Source organism: Accipiter gentilis, chromosome 9 (assembly GCF_929443795.1).
Source record: "Accipiter gentilis chromosome 9, bAccGen1.1, whole genome shotgun sequence".
In the NCBI taxonomy this organism is placed as follows: Eukaryota; Metazoa; Chordata; class Aves; order Accipitriformes; family Accipitridae; genus Astur; species Astur gentilis.
The window spans coordinates 20940748-20957310 of record NC_064888.1 but is presented as its reverse complement, the minus strand read 5'-3'; the positions used below and the strand labels follow the sequence as shown (position 1 = coordinate 20957310).

The following is a 16563-nucleotide window of genomic DNA, read 5'->3' as shown; positions in this document are numbered from 1 at the left end:
AATTGTTTTGCACCAACACAATTTTTCTGTTTAAGCAGCTCTTCCCCCTTGCGCTCACCCCCATTCATGCATTTTTAGAAAGCGATTGCACCTCTGGGTCTTCATTTTGCAAGCCTGTAAACAAGCATTTCCAAAGCAATTGGTCTGCATGTTGTCACCCATCTCATTAAACTCTGGCAAATAGCAGAAGATTGTAAAAGGCTGGCAGTCCAAAGTCTAAACTCTGCTTAATGTCACAGAACCAGAGAGCAAAGCCTACAGATGACACGCCCAACAGCTGAAAAGCAAGGTTTAAAAGGTAAATCAGCTTTTTTGTCCGTTCTAATTCTGGCCTGTCTGCTAAAAACAATTCTACAGTCAGTGCTAGTACAAATAATGATTTGATGTCTACAGGGACCTCCCTGCAAAGAAATAGACTGCAATAATTTCACATCAGCCACTGAACCTTCATTAAGTGACAATGACTTATACCTGCAGGGCTGTGGGGATGAAAGGTGGTTCCTCCCTGAGCCATCAACCTCCTCCTCCGCTACAGACACATGGCTTAGAAAACAGCCCACCAGAGGGTTGTTTGGCACAGAGCAGACAGAAGAGTAACTTGGCATGCAGTGCATCACTGGTTCCCTCTGGATAAGTTAACTACTCATGGCAGTAGCCATACAGTCAAAAACATTTCTTCTCATGACAGTAGATTTTAAATACACTGTAACTGGGCTTTGACTTCCTCCTGCGTCTGTCATGACTGTCCTCTGTTTTTTGTATTTGATGGCTGAGATGATGGCGACAGTAGCTGTGGCCCACATATCATTCATTTCTGCTAAAGAAACAAATGCCTTTGTGCCACACCCATACATCCAAGCAGTTCACATGAACATTTTAAAACTTTGGAAAGAAAAATAAAAATTTATAGGACATTTTAAATAAAATCTCATATTCATCTTAGCACGAGACACAAGGCACAGCATTTGAGAGCAGCAAAAGCTAAGATCTCTGCTCAGATTTATCTGTGATATGTATGCTAACACCTCATAGATGGAAGCACTTCACAAACTGATGTACATCCTATACAAGGGAGCTCACTGGGCTCAGCTCTGAGGCTGCCAGCTCCAGAGGGAAAGCTGTAAATGATTTAACAGCATACCACAACCTGAGACCATTCAGGACACGTAACTCAACTGAGACTTGTACAGGAATTTGGGAAGGGAGCACGGATCTACTAAAATTAGGATTTATTTACAGTTAAGGGATAATTAATTCAATGACACCAGATTTACCCTTTTGAAAAACAGAAATCTTTCAGACAATCTGCAATGACTGCACCTAGCCAAGAGGATGGTGGTTTTATACTTCAGCTGGAAGAAATAGAAGATTTGTTGAGTTCAAGCTGTTGTGAGACTACTTGTAAGAGCTGTGCAGCTGGGGTGCCCTGCGTACTGCACTTAACTCTCTGTACACGTCTGATATGGGGCCACTTGTGCCTCTGGAGAACAATTGCTGTAAATAAACAGGCCCAAATTCCAGAAGCCCTAATTACGTATAACAATGGATGCATTCAGCTGACTGCAGGATTGAGGGACACAAACACTACATTGCATTTACTAGAGTGAATGGCATTCTATTAATACAATCAATTAGATCATCTAAACAACATCCAGCAGCTTCTCTTGCATGATTTTGTATAACAAAGACTACAAAAGCTGTCTTCACCTCTGTCACACACTCTTAAACAGTGAAGTAATAAATAAGAGGAAGTTGCATTAAGTAGAAATACTAATTAGAGACTGACTAGTGTCACAAAGTTCGAATCCAGATTACAAACATTTCACAAAAATGAGGGTAGAGAGAAGATTCTGATGCACCTCTGACATATAAGCCAGATACTTTAATGCTACAGACCACGTTATACCATCCCAGACACATCCCGAGATTCCTAGTTGTGTAAGGCAGAGGAATTGCATAGGCATTAATAAGTGTTCACTGTGGCAACCACACCAAACAATTTTTATGACCTCTGCTAGCAGTAGCTGTTTTGAAGCTCTGCACAAACACTCACTAAGCAACAGCTAACACTTTTCAAGGTATATAGGTGATTCTTATTTTAAACAGAGATGGAAGATTCGTGCCTTTATTCTATGCAACATCTGAAATCAGCTGAGCTGGCACAGTGTAACAAGGTGCCCGTATCAGTCTTGTAGTTAGCTTTTTATAGTTTCAGAATAAGCAAAACCATTTTGAGACTTAGTCTCATTTCCACGCAACTGCAATAACCTCCAGGGAACCACATAAAGCTAAGTCTAGCCAACACATATGGGGAGCCAGGCATACAATACTTCCAACACACCTTTGACAAGCCTAGGGATGCAAGTTGAAATTAGGCAGGGTCATTTTCCTTTGGCCTTTGCCAGCCTGGAGGGATTGCTACACTAGAAAAATTGCCAGGGAACTGATTCATCTACCTGAATATCATGCACAAAAAGGTCCCAGCAGAACTCAGAAGGCTGGTCACTGTCAAACATCCAAGGCCAGACAGCAAACCCACACCTGCCAGGGAATTCAGGCTGGAGTGCTAGCTTGCTAGCCTCATTGGACTGCGCTGCCTCTAAAGTCACCTACATGCTGGAATGAACACAGCAACTGCTCCTCTACTCAGTACGCAGAATGTTCTGAGAAAACCAAACTGCTGGGTTAAGCAACAGTTTGACACCCAAAGTGTCTCCAGAAGTACCAGAAAGTTATATTCCAGAAGCCAGTCTTCACTTCCCTCTGACTCCTCCACCCTCAGGTGACCAAATTCACATATTGCTGAGAACTCCACATCCGTTCTCATCATTTTCGTTTTGGCAACTGCCTCAGAATCAGCATTCAGGAACTGCTTTCAATCCTTCCTTCCCATAAAAATAGGTAGGAGAAAGATCCAGTCACTAGGGTAAGGAGGCAAGGATCTGCCCATTTCCCTTAATGAGAACACAAACCCATGTAATCAATACCTTGATACCTCCCCTCTTTTCAAACAGCAACCGGAAATATCTATCCAAATGAAAGAAGCAATCTGAAAAATCAGTGTGTACCACCCCAACAGACCTACTCACTCAGTGCATAGGCCAGTGCCATGTAAAGTCCTGGGAGTTCACCCCACATCAGCTGTAAGAGGACTAGCTTTGACTAACTGTGACTAAAAAAACATACCAGTATCCTTACCTTGATTCAGACTTTTCCGTTAATGGTGCCATTTTCCAAGTCCCTTGATTTCACTCCATAAAAGGCATGAAAGAGTTAAGGAAACCTTTCACTGTGCTGCCCAGTCACTTGGCTGCTGAGGTGTAACAAGAAATTTGTGGAGGCATCTCCCTATCTCTCTCTGGCACCCTTAAATACTTTGCTCCTCCTACTGCTGTGCTTTAATTAGCCATTTGGTTCTTAGTCACCCCATGCTGTCACTAGGCTTGCTCACCATCAGCCACCCCCACCCACCCTGCCTGCCTGTCACTCCCCTGCCACTGTCATCACAAAAGACACTGACTCCTCCTGCAGCTCTGGAGCTGGGGAAAGGAAAGAGAGAAAGTTTGGAGGTGACACTCCATGGTAGCATGGGTATGGGATGCACTTCAGAAGGGAAGTGACAGGCAGACCTTGAGGAAACATTAAAGTACAGGGAAAATAGTTGAAAAAGCACCCTTTTTTTTTTTTTTTTTTTTTTTTAACCAGGCAGCATCTGCTTGTCAAGGAACAAATATTTTCATCAGCATTGGACACAGCAGATCCTATTTCAATGGGTAGGAGCTGAACAGGCAGCTAATGTTTCTGCACTTAGCAGCTGAGATTTGTAGCATAAATACCTGACATGACACAAAGGGAAACTAACTGCTTGAATGGCTATTACAAATTATATGCCCACTCCATGGGCATCATAACAGGCATCAAAGGAGCTTTCTAAGCCACAAGCTGTACTAGGGTGTCCCTAAAGCGGAGTGTCCCCAACACAGTGCAGCCTGGCTCCCCTTTAGACAGCCTAAGACTCACACTGGAGCGGAGGTGGTGCCAACTTTTAGAAGAGTGAGGGTACACTCACATCCCCAGGCCTGGGCAGCCTGTTGGTTAGGAAGGTGAGTAGCAGCACAGGATCATAGACTGGTTTGGGTTGGAAGGGACCTTAAAGATCATCTAGTTCAAACCCCCTGCCATGGGCAGGGACATCTTCCACTAGACCAGGTTGCTCAAAGCCCCATCCAACATGACCTTAAACACTTCCAGGGATGGGGCATCCACAACTTCTCTGGGCAACCTGTTCTAGTGTCTCACCACCCTCAGAGTAAAGAATTTTTTCCTAATGTCTAATCTAAAGCTACCCTCTTTCAGTTTAAAACCATTACCCCTCATCCTATCACTACACTCCCTGATAAAGAGTCCCTCCCCATCTTTCCTATAGGCCCCCTTTAAGTACTGGAAGGGCGCTATACGGTCTCCCCAGAGCCTTCTCTTCTCCAGGCTGGACAACCCCAACTCTCTCAGCCTGTCCTCACAGGGGAGGTGCTCCAGACCCTGATTATCTTTGTGACCCTCCTCTGGGTGTGCACCAAGTCCATGCCTATCCTTCTTATGTTGGGGACTCCAGAGCTGAACACACAGTACTCCAGGTGGGACCCAACAAGAACAGAGTAGAGGGGAAGAAGCACCTCCCTCGACCTGCTAGCCACACTTCTTTTGACACAGCCCAAGATACGATTGCCTTTCTGGGCTGCAAGCACACATTGCTGGTTCATATTCAGTTTGTCATCCACCAATACCACCAAGTCTTTCTCAGCACAGCTGCTCTCAATCAACCCATCACCCAGGCTCTATTTCTGCTTGGGATTGTCCCAACCCATGTGCAGGACCCTGCACTTGGCCTTGTTGAACTTCTTGAGGTTCCCATGGGCCCACCTCTCAATCCTGTCAAGGTCCCTCTAGATAGCATCCCTCCCCTCCAGCATGTTGACCGCCCCACACAGCTTGGTGTTGTCAGCAAACTTGCTAAGGGTGCACTCAATCTCACTATCCATGTCACCAACAAAGATGTTAAACAAGCACTGGTCCCAGTACCAACCCCTGAGGAACACCACTTGTTACTCGTCTCCACTTGGACAGTGAGCCATTGACTGCAACTCTGAGTGTAACCATCCAGCCAATTCCTTATCCACTGAGCGGTTCATCCATCGAATCCACATCTCTCCAATTTAGAGACAAGGATGTCATGCAGGACAGTGTCAAATGCTTTGCACAAGTCCAAGTAGATGACGTCAGTTGCCCTTCCCTTAACCACCAACACTGTAACCCCATCATAAAAGGCTACCAAATTTGTCAGGCATGATAAGCCCTTATTTTCCACATGCCTTAGCATAGTTTCCAGGAGGATCCACTCCATGATCTTGCAGGCACAGAGGTGAGACTGACTGGCCTGCAGTTCCCCAGGTCTTCCTTTTTTCCCTTTTTAAAAATGGGGGTTGTTCCCCTTTTCCAGTCAGTGGGAACCTCCCCGGATTGCCACAACTTCTCAAATATGACAGATAGTGCCTTAGCAACCTCATTTGCTGGTTCCCTCAGGACCCACGGGTGCATCTCATCAGCTCCCATGGACTTGTGCACCTTCAGGTTCCTTAGGTGGTCTCAGACCTGATGATCTCCTACAATGGGCAGTTCTTCATTCTCCCAGTCCCTACCTTTGCCTTCTGCGACTCAGGCAGAGTGGCTGGAGCGCTTGGCGGTAAAGACTGAGGCAGAAAAGTCATGGAGTACCTCAGCTTTCTCCACGTCCCAGGTAACCAGGTCTCCCGTTTCCTTCCAGAGAGGGCCCACATTTTCCCTAGTCTTCCTTTTATCACCGATGTACCTACAGAAGCTTTTCTTGTTGCCCTCAACATCCCTGGCCAGATTTAACTCTAGCAGGGCTTTAGCTTTCCTAACCTGATCCCTGGCTGCTCAGACAATTTCTCTGTATTCCTCCCAGGCTGCCTGTCCTTGCTTCCACCCTCTGTAGGCTTCCTTTTTGTGTTTTGAGTTTGTTCAGGAGCAACTTCATTCACATAGGAGTCCTGGCATTTTTGCCTGGCTTCCTCTTTGTTGGAATGCATCACTCCTAAGCTTAGAGGAAGTAATCCTTGAATATTAGCCAACTTTCTTGGACCTCTCTTCCCTCCACAGCTGTATCCCATGGTACCATACCAAGCAGATCCCTGAAGAGGCCAAAGTCTGCTCTCCTGAAGTCCAGGGTAGCAAGCTTTCTGTGTGCCCTCCTTGCTGCCCTAAGGATCTTGAACTCCACCATTTCATGCTCACTGCAGCCAAGGCCACCCTTGAGCTTCACATTACCCACCAGCCCCTTCTTGCTGGTGAGAACAAGGTCCAGCATAGCACCTCTCCTCATTGGCTCCTCTATCACTTGGAGAAGGAAGTTATCATCAACACATTCCAGGAACCTCCTGGATTGCTTATGCCCTGCTGTGTTGCCCCTCCAACAGGTATTGGGGTGCTTGAAGTCCCCCATGAGGACAGGGGCTTGTGAGGCTGCTCCTGTCTGTCTATAGAGGGCCTCATCTGCTCAGTCTTCCTGGTCAGGTGGCCTGTAGCAGACCCCAACTCTAATGTCACCTGTCCCTGCCCTCCCTTTAATCCTGACCCACAGGCTCTCAGTCAGCTCCTTGTCCATCCCCAGGTGGAGCTCCATGCACTCCAGCTGGTCACTGACATAAGAGGGTATCCTAGTTTCAGCTGGGATAGTTAACTGTCTTCTTAGTAGCTGGTACAGTGCTATGTTTTGAGTTCAGTATGCGAAGAATGTTGATAACACACTGATGTTTTCAGTTGTTGCTAAGTAATGTTTAGACTAAAGTCAAGGATTTTTCAGCTTCTCATGCCCAGCCATCGAGAAAGCTGGAGGGGCACAAGAAGCTGGAAGGGGACACAGCCAGGGCAGCTGACCCAAACTGGCCAAAGGGGTATTCCATACCATGTGACGCCACATCTAGTGTATAAACTGGGGGGAGTGGGGGTGGGGGATCAATGCTCAGAGACTAGCTGGTTGTCGATTGGTGCGTGGTGAGCAATTGCACTGCACATCATTTGTACATTCCAATCCTTTCATTATTGCTGTTGTCATTTTATTAGTGTTATCATTATCATTATTAGTTTCTTCTGTTCTGTCAAACCATTCTTATCTCAACCCACGAGTTTTACTTGTTTTCCTGATTTTCTCCCCCATCCCACTGGGTGTGGGGGGGAGTGAGGGAGCAGCTGCATGGCGCTTAGTTGCTGGCTGGGGTTAAACCACAACAGAGGGTGACACCCCCTCCTCATCTCCCCTGCCTGCCCTTCCTAAATAGCCTGTATCCTCCCAACACTCCAGTCATAGAAGCCTTCCCACTGCATCTCCATGATGCCAATAAGATCATAGCCCTACAAGCCTGCACACACCTCTAACTCCTTGTTTATTCCCTATGGTATGTGCATTTGCATGGAGGCATTTAAGTTGGGCCCCTGATGAAGCTGACTTTACTGCCTGGAGTGGCTGGAATTCCTTTGTGCTGCTCTTCTTCAGGTGCTCTCCTGATGACCTGTGATTCTTCTCCAGGCTCTGGGTATCTATTGCTGGCACTGGCATCAACCTGGTAGGAGTGGGATGGATTAAGGTTCCCTTCCCTTGGCAACTTTTGTTTAAAGCCCACTTCAGCAGTTTGGCAAGCCTATGACCAAAGATGCTCTTCCCCTTCTCTGACAGATAGACCCTGTCAGCCCACAGTAGACCAGGTTTCTCAAAGCGAGTCCCACAGTCTAAGTAGCCAAACCCCTGGCTGTAGCACCAGTCCCATAACCATCTGTCAATTCACTCTTCCTTCCATAGTGAATGTCTACAGAACAAACAACTAGGACCAAGACTTCCTGAAATCAGACCTTGGAGGTTGGTTCATGCAAGACCAAGTGGTAGCTTAATAGTGGAAATAATCTGAAGGAGACCCTCAAGTATCTTGGTACTGTCCTTTGTCACCAGACCACAGCAATGAGTGCACCAAGCACTGCTGGCTTTCATGACTGACACTCTAGAGTGCCTGTCTGCAGCCTGTCTCTGGATTTTGATTCCTAAAATATGCATGTACAGGCATTGATCTGCTGCCAAATTCACAGATTGAAAAAAGGTACTGAAAATTACTGCAAGGCAAGCATCTCGGCATTCAAATAAGATCTAGAAAGCAACAGAGATGGCAAGAGTCGCTGATTGCAGAAGGGCATAGAGCAAAGGTTACTGTGTGGGTCAATGATTACTCTAACTTTAGATTCTTTCAGTAAAATGTTAGTGAAAGACACATAACAAAGGTCGCCAAATACCTACACAACAAACCCATATTGATGCACTGTGAAATGCTGACTGAGGTTCTGTCAGCAACACAAGCTTTCCCTTTTCCTTACCAATACACCTTTTAGCATCCCAATACTTACCTCCCACCAAATGAATCATTTAATTGTTAGCCAATATAGGCACAGTTCTGACTTGGTATATTGGCTAAGGGGCCAGAAGAGGTTGGAAAATGCTGCTCTATCTTACTTCATTTAAGCCCAATCCCATACCTCAGTGTTAACATGCCACTGGTAGTTCTAATTAGAGTAAACAGAGGGTCCCCCGAGCCCACATTTACTACCATGTCCCAAAAGACGAATGCTGGAGAGCTTGTACCTGAGGTTTTGGTTTCATTTATCTCAGGAGATATCAGAGGCTATTGGCAAAATTCAGGTCTGGATCTAGGTTTAGACTCCAGGTGCTTTAAAAGTCAGGTGCATCTGGTTTGGGTGGAAGAGGAAGAGGGTTATTTCAGACATATCAACAGTCAGAAGAAAGGATGATGGAAAACAGTATGTTTTGAATAGTCATAGCCTACTGTACTCTCTGGAAAAAAACAAAACAAAAAACCCCAAAACCCAAAAAACCAAACACAACCCCCCACATGTTGTTCTCAAAAACAAACCAGGAAAGCCAACAACATTGTCCAAAGTAAGCAGTGCAGGCACCACCAGCTCCAATTACTTGAAACATACTTGTTTATACAACAGGATGCAACAGGAGACCTCCCTCACCACCCTAAGATAACCTCCTTGATATCCTTCAAGTCTGTTGTGGAACCTGGACCACATGAGAGTGTATCATTTGGAAGCCCTGCTTGCAGTGTAGCAGGTGTTTATAAAGAAGCTTCCGATAGTTTGTCTTCAGGTAATAAAAATGACCTTGATTAAAACACTGAGAGAGTAGAAGCCATACTGTAAAAAATAACAGCTAGTGAATGAAAGAATGGCACCTAGGGAGAGGCAAAGTAGGGAAGGATCTGGGGGTTGGCTCAGGTCCAAACTTAGATAGGAAAGTTCAGGTCAAGGATTGGGTCTGAAACACTTCTAGTCTTTGCACAGGAACCAGCTTCAAAACAGCTTGGCAACGAGGGAGGAGTTTCTGCTACAAACAACCACTTGGATGGTAAACTGAATTTTCACACAATTTTCTATTCCACTTAGGTGAAGGGAGAGCTAGGCAGCAAGCTTTGCATGGCTGCACTGCCACATAGCTTGGTTGCTACCAAAGTCAACCCTGAGTGCAGGATAAATAGCTTTATGAAGTGTTGCTGGTTTACCATCAACCCACAGTAATAGCGTACTATGCATTGCAATTTTCCTGGCAACTGCTTCTGCACAATCACTGGTGTATTTTTCTCTCATAATGCCCAAGTCTTTGCAAAAGACTAGATCACCGTAATAGCTGAAGGAAATGGAAAAAGGGACAAAAGAATTTGCACAACAAAGGAAGTCTTTGGCATCACAGAGGCACATGCCAGTCCTAGGATATTCTGGACCACTGTTCTAGTAGCCACTGGACAAGCCTACCCTCATCATGTCTGTTTTGCTACCAAAGTCATAAACAAATCCTTTCACTGGAGGGAGTAGGTTGTTCCAGTTACAAGCTACTCTGTGAAGTTTGCTGCACAATCCGTATGGTTTTTGTGTTTTGATATATGTCACACAGCCATACTAGTTCTTTTATGCCACCCCAATATACCATGGGGCTAGACTTTCCAGCCACAGAAGAGGTCAAAGAGGTGCTGTGACTTGTAGTTTAGAAAAGGTACTTTTCATAGATCTGGGAGATGCTACGCAAAAGCGATTGAGCTTACTTGATTCTGCATATGGAGGAGGAAGGCAAGGAAACTTATATCATGCTTGAGCTTTTAGTTCAGTTCCCTCTGAGTTCTAGGTTTGACTTGCAAAACAAAACTCAGCCAAAATAACACGCTCCCGCTGGAGTTCCACCCAGTACTGTGAATGAATACAAACTCATTCACCCAGCATCCTCGCTCAGCTGGGCTGAGCTTCTGCTTTGTTACAAAACAGCTGCCCAGGTTCTGGTTAGGATAGTTTTACAGCACCCTCCCTGCTATCAGAGATGAGCCCTAGCTTGCCCCAAAACTCCCAACACCTGGATCCCCTTGGACACCTCAGACCTGAGCCTGAACTCTGCAGCTCAGTTCTCCCCAGCTGAAAGCTACAGGAACCAGTATCACCACAGAATGAAATACTGCTGCCAGCAGACCCTACAACCTGCCAGGCAGCACAGTGCAACTGCGTAAGGACTCAGGAAGCACCTACAGCTGAATCTGTATGGCATGAAGGAGTTCAGACTGTCACCAGAGACTGAGCAAGACTACTTGTAAAGATGTATACAGGCCATTTAAGAGCTCTAGATAGGAAATTAATCTGCCAGTAGGAGCAAGTCTGCAGAGCAGAAGAAGTTAAGGGCTAGCAAGAGGCCCTTTTAACAACAATGTGTGTATTTATCCAGTGAAAGCACATAACCTGCTAAGCGTACAGAGAGAACAGCACAGACTACAAGACAAACTGCTAGAAAATGTTCTCAAATGGCTAGGAAAAGCAAATGCATAATTTGGCTTCCTTGCTGGGGACTGAAGAACTGTCCTGTCTGGCTGTTAGAGATAAGGGATATGCTGTAGGCTGGTGATCCCTCATTTAAAACAGAAAAAAGTAGTACCTGATAGGACCAGGATTTGGGATCTACAGCATGTTAAGGGAGACTTCTGTGAGAGGCATGGCTCCCACTGCTGTCTTCTACTGGACTGGAGAACTCAGCAGGAGCTGGAAAGCACTGCCTCACCAACACAAGCTGGGAGTGATCAGCTGTTTAGCAGTCACCTGAGTAGCAGTTTCTCCCAGTCGTCACCAATCTGCTGACCTATTTAAACTCTCATGCATAAAAGAAAGTATAACCTTGCCCATCTACCTTGAACAATTGCTGATCCTGGTCCAAGCAATTTTGTGGAATTCAGGACCTGCTAAATACAACACTGCAGGGGAAAAACTTAGGGCTCAGCTATGCTTACCCAAGTCGTAAGAAAATTACTGGTAGTTACAGCATGCAATCAACAAAACATGCATCCTCACCTGCACATAAGCATCTCCAGCCCTTTGTACCCTGTACTGCCACTTACACTCAGGCAAAATGGAAGCAAAACTTGCATGCTGTGATTTGTGGCATATGTGCCAAACTGGGCCACGGGACACAAAGATTATGCTCAGTGATCACTGGATTGTGTGTGGCAGGAGAACCCAGGCTCTGTTCCTCTACTACAGAAGACCATCAATAGTACTTTGTATAACAAGTTTAGTTTAGGCCAGAGCCATCCTTACTGATCCAGCCAGCACCTCATTCAATGAAAGGCACTGCTGGCTGTGAAGGTAACAGAATACAGCCCAATCAATATTAAAAGCTTTTGTAATGGCACTAGCTGTTTACCAGTGCTCTTAACCTTTTTACTGTAGAGCTTAAATTAACCTTAAGGTACGGTCAAGGACAAAATCATCTCCGATATGCAAGGAAGCTGATTTTTGTAAAATTCTCTCATTTTTCTTCAGACTCAAAATGCTCAGATATTTAGCATAATCCCTGGGCCAGCACCTGAGCTTACTGCCTCTTCCAATGACAGTGATTTGGTAGGTTGATGAGGGTAAAAAAAGGAAAAGTAGGAGTGCAGTAAAGAAGGGAACTAGCAGAAGCAGCAAAGAAAATTCAAACTGTGCTCTCTCTCCGTCTCAGTATTTTCCTGCAATGCTTTTCTCTGCACCCTAATTGCTAAAGACAAGTAAGTATCAAATCAGGCTACCCGCAGCTGATCCTCTGTTCTCCAGGAACAGAACTACAGAGCCAAAAGAAGCAACATGTCTTCCAATAGACAACCCTGGGCATTCATGGAAATGAAGTCCCAGCAGTTCTGCCCAAGGTGTTTGCTGTGTGTGTCATTAATAAGTGGAGATTCAGCCCAAAGCACCAAGGTCAGGAGAAATTTAGATTTGCCTCTAATTTGGCCAGCTGGCTGGAATTATTAACCAGTTATATTTGTAACTATGAAAGCTAATGAGAGAGTAATAATATCTCACAGTTCACAGCTGAAAATCCTCCCTTTGGGAGTTAATGAGGGCTTAAGTTCTCCCTTCTCATCGATTCCTCTCCCTCAAACTGTGGCTTCCACAGAGTTTTGAAGGCCTGACTTTAAATCTGTCCTCTAAGGGCAACACTTGGCTATAGGTGTATTAAGAGGAAACATGCTTGAACCTCTTCAAGGAGATGAAGAAAAAAGCTGATCTTTCCCCCATCCCCTCCCACCACACCAACATTTCTTGTCAGAGAAACAGCAACTGGATGACTAAGTAATGATAATGACTGCTGCTCAGTGCACTGCTGGGCTCTGATTAGATTCTTCTTGGCTTCTAACCAGATTAAAAACAAAACAAAACAACTAAAAAACCAAAACATTGGCCATTTAGAGAGGCAGGACTGGTCTATTAGCGTCAGTACAGGGCTCAGTCAAGATGCTCCTGGGTCATTGTCTTTATCCAGAAAGTCCAGATCCTTAACTGTGGTGACCTGGAATGAGGTAAACAAAGATGTTGCCTATCAGGCCATGAGCTGCTCTCACGACTCTTTCTGTCAGAATTTTCCTAGGCCAAAAAACACAGCTCAGCAGGCCTTGGGGAACATACACCTCTGGAGGCTCAGGGGCATTGAAGTTTTCACATCCTATACTAACTGCCCTGTACTGAACAGGCAGGAGCTATGAATCTATGAGCAGACTGGGAAGATATTAAGGAAGAGATCTGAAATACACTGTCCTTTCCAGCATCTCTGCCTCATCGACTCTCCATCTGTTCCCAGTTCAACGGAAAAAATGAAAACTCCATCTTCCTGCTTTCTATAAACTCACTCCCACTGTTACTGCTCTGGTTTCTGGCACAGTGCTGTACCTCTTAAACTAGTCTAAGATGGGCAGAGCTGGTGTGGAGCTGGCATGACCAGCTGGCTAGAGCCAAAATGACATTCTGGGCAACACCTTCCTCTAGAAGACATCCTGCTCTGTCCCCAGGGAAAGTAGCAAAAGGAGGACTCGTTGCACTTTACAGCGGCCTGAGTAATTTTCAGCGTTCACTTGACACAATTAATTTGGGAACTGAATAAGGCAGCAGCTGTTGACCAGCAGGTCCTGGGAAACCTGGCCATTCTGGAGAACAGTAACTCTTTAGCAACCTCTGCAACGGTTCTCTGCACGCACTAAGGACAGTTCTTCTCCTTTGCAGGAGAAACAATTACAGAACCTTGGACCTACTTGGCAGTGTTTTCCACACTTTGCCTCCCCCACCTATGACAGCAAAAGATATAGTCAATATTTCCCCACTGTGTTTCCATAGACTGACTTTGTTTCCTGGTGCACTGGCTAGATATTGCCCCCCCCCCATGCCTTTGGTCCAGCTTGTCAGGCCTGGAACTGTTTTGTGTCCGCTAAGTGCCACATGCATGGACTAAAGGTCTGAAGGGTATAGTTGATCTGCAGCATGCATTGCAGCTCACATTAAAAAACAACAGTGTCTTAATTAGATCTTAAAAAACAACAAATGCAAAATAGCGTGGTATACAAGCACTTCCCTACATTCCCACGAGCCTCCAACTAAAGGAAGAGTCAGACTACAGAAAAGCAAATATTTTCTCTCATATAAAGAGGTAATGTAAAAAGAGCCATTTAGAGCTCTACCTAACCTGGAATGGGGGCTAAAGAGCAAGCCAATTCTCCTTTGAGAATGTACTCACACCAGTCAGCTGGCTGAACTCTTCAGGCCCAGCTTAGGAGGACAGGATCCTCTGACAGCAACTTCCACTCCGTATTCTCTTCACATGCAACTGCTACATGACAGCACATACCTACAAAAGTCAAAGAGGAAGAAAATGCTGTTAGTGCCACTAGTCCTGCTGTCTGACAATTACTGAGAGGGCTGTACCAAAGCAATCAGCCATTCGCAGAAATAACATTACTTTCAGATGAAGCAATTCCCTCTGCTTACTATGGAGGAAGCACAGCAGCCTGACCAGATCTGCATCCTAGCATCCGCTATGTGAGAACTGACATTTACGGTTGTCTCCAGGGGAGGCTGAAATCACATCCATTCTCCTGCCTTTCTGCTAGGGATTTCCCCCCCAGGCAGCAGGGACAGCTGAATAGCACAAATACTCACGCCTCCCTACAACCTACAGTCTGTTTCCTAATGTAAATCACTGCTGATTTCAGCTGAATTTAGTATACTGGTTTGCAAAATGCAGAAAGAGAGAAGTGAATACACATCTTATGCAGCTATCCTTGATGCATAAACAGGCTTGTCCAATACAGAGCCTAGGCTGGGAGCTAGGGGTAACAACAACCATGAAATTTAACTCCTGACTACCAGGATAAAAACCCTCAGAAGGAAGGGCAGGTAGTACACACATACTAAGAAACATACATCAGGTTGTCTTAGGACAAACTCCTTGGTTGGGGTACACAGCTAGACAGACAGCCACAGAGGCAGAATTCACAGAGGACTATGTATTTTTTTCGCATGCACTGACAGTTACTAAATGTGACTAACTCCAGTCCAATATTAAGTCTAAATGGTTAGATTTGACGCTGATTTGATAGATGGCTGTGCAGCTTTATTGTTTTACTCAATAACATTAACAGCAGCCTGGCTTTAGTGAGATACCTTATAAACCAAACTGCGAAGACAAGTATTGACACCCCTCAAATTTAATCATGTTATTTATCAGGCTAAACTAGTCAGCCAGTCACCCTAGCTTCTTCCATACTGAGTGGAGAGATTCTTCCAGAGGGCAACCCAGCCTCTCTCTACACTGCCTTCTTCATACTTCTTCGTGTTAAAAAACTTTAAAAAGAACTTGAGGAGAGCAATGAGCAAGGTTTCATACCTATGCTGGATGACTGAACAAATCCTCATGTGTGTTTTATTCAAGCTCTGAGGGGAGTGGAGTCACCTTTCTTTCAACAAGCAATGCAAGACTAGAACCTCCAAGGGCCTGGTACAACCAGCTTGTCAGCCAATAAGCCTCGTCAGTTAGATGTCCTCATGACAGTGCAGGTGGGGCATAAATATGACATGGAGAAAATAGAAGGTGATACTCAAGAAATAAAAAACTCTCATAGGGTATCAGGGACCTTGCCTGGGAGCCATCACAGAACACAGCTTACAGAGCTCCAATAATATGATGTTTTCACAAGCCCTAAGACTTCTTTCAAGACTCACTAATATCCCAAAAAATGAGCCTAGAAGAACCAGGCTAGTTTTTCAGTAAAACTAGAATAGTCCTAGGAAAACACAAGTTGAAACAAATTAGAGTTTTCTGTCCAGGACAGTCTAGTAGTTTCTCCATCTTCAACAAGTACAAAGGGACCAGCGAAAGGACACACGTTTGAAAGGCTTACTGCTAGTATTAGGAAGAAAATTTCCTATAATGTTGTCCGAGTATGCACTGAGAGAGTTAATATTTCAGTGGCAAGGTCAAGCCCTGGTTTTGCTGTGACACAATAAGCTGTCCTGCTGGCATTAACTACAGTTTGTTTGCTTTCCCAACCTGCCTTGCCCTTGCAAGTTGGCAAAAGGTTGAAGCTGGCCAGAGTCCCAGCTACCAAAAGCTAAGGCAGAGAACTCATTACTCATCACAAGGACTAAGATCTAGGTTGAGAGGGGGAGGAGAGAGTAAATGGCACAAAAAGCAACTGATGGAAACTCCTCTGGTGCTGAGAGTTGTTACAAGACTCTAATCTGGCACATAGCCAGGGGTTGCATCAAGACACAGCAATACAGATACAGGTTATGGCTGGTCTGTACCCCAGTCTAGAAGAGAGCTTAATATTCAAACTTTCCCCTTGGAAATAGCCAAGCATTAGCTCCTGGAGGACCACAAGAAGCTGGTTTTGGTGAAAAATCAATGCAGGATTCACAGAAAGATTCAGTTTGGAAAAATTTTACACCCACTGCTGTTAGTGACAAAACTTCCCTTCCTGACAGTGGCAGCAAAATTAGGGCAGCTGACAGTGTCAGAGACAAAGGACATTGCCAAAAAGTTTTCAACTTTTTTTTATTTTAATTTTGTTAAGTCTTCAGCTGTGTTCCGGCTCTATCTGCTGTTAGAGTTTGACTTACACTGTAACAGAGAAGTCTGCT

The 16563-nt window shown here is 45.1% G+C and overlaps 1 protein-coding gene across 6 annotated transcripts in view; it reads right to left on the bottom strand.

Moving 5' to 3' along the window:
- Positions 1-16563, bottom strand: part of SORBS1 (sorbin and SH3 domain containing 1) — a 177489-nt gene that overhangs the window by 77442 nt on the left and 83484 nt on the right. For 2 of the 6 annotated variants that reach the window (XM_049809764.1, XM_049809765.1), the window contains one exon: positions 14159-14269. Coding sequence is in view for 1 of the 6 variants with exons in the window: in XM_049809763.1 (XP_049665720.1) it covers positions 3199-3230 (32 nt within the window). In the remaining 5 variants the exon portion in view is untranslated. Of the gene's footprint in view, positions 1-1274; positions 1353-3198; positions 3271-7528; positions 7638-14158; positions 14270-16563 lie in introns of those variants that run through there. The other 4 variants (XM_049809766.1, XM_049809768.1, XM_049809767.1 and 1 more) reach the window with 4 other exon arrangements.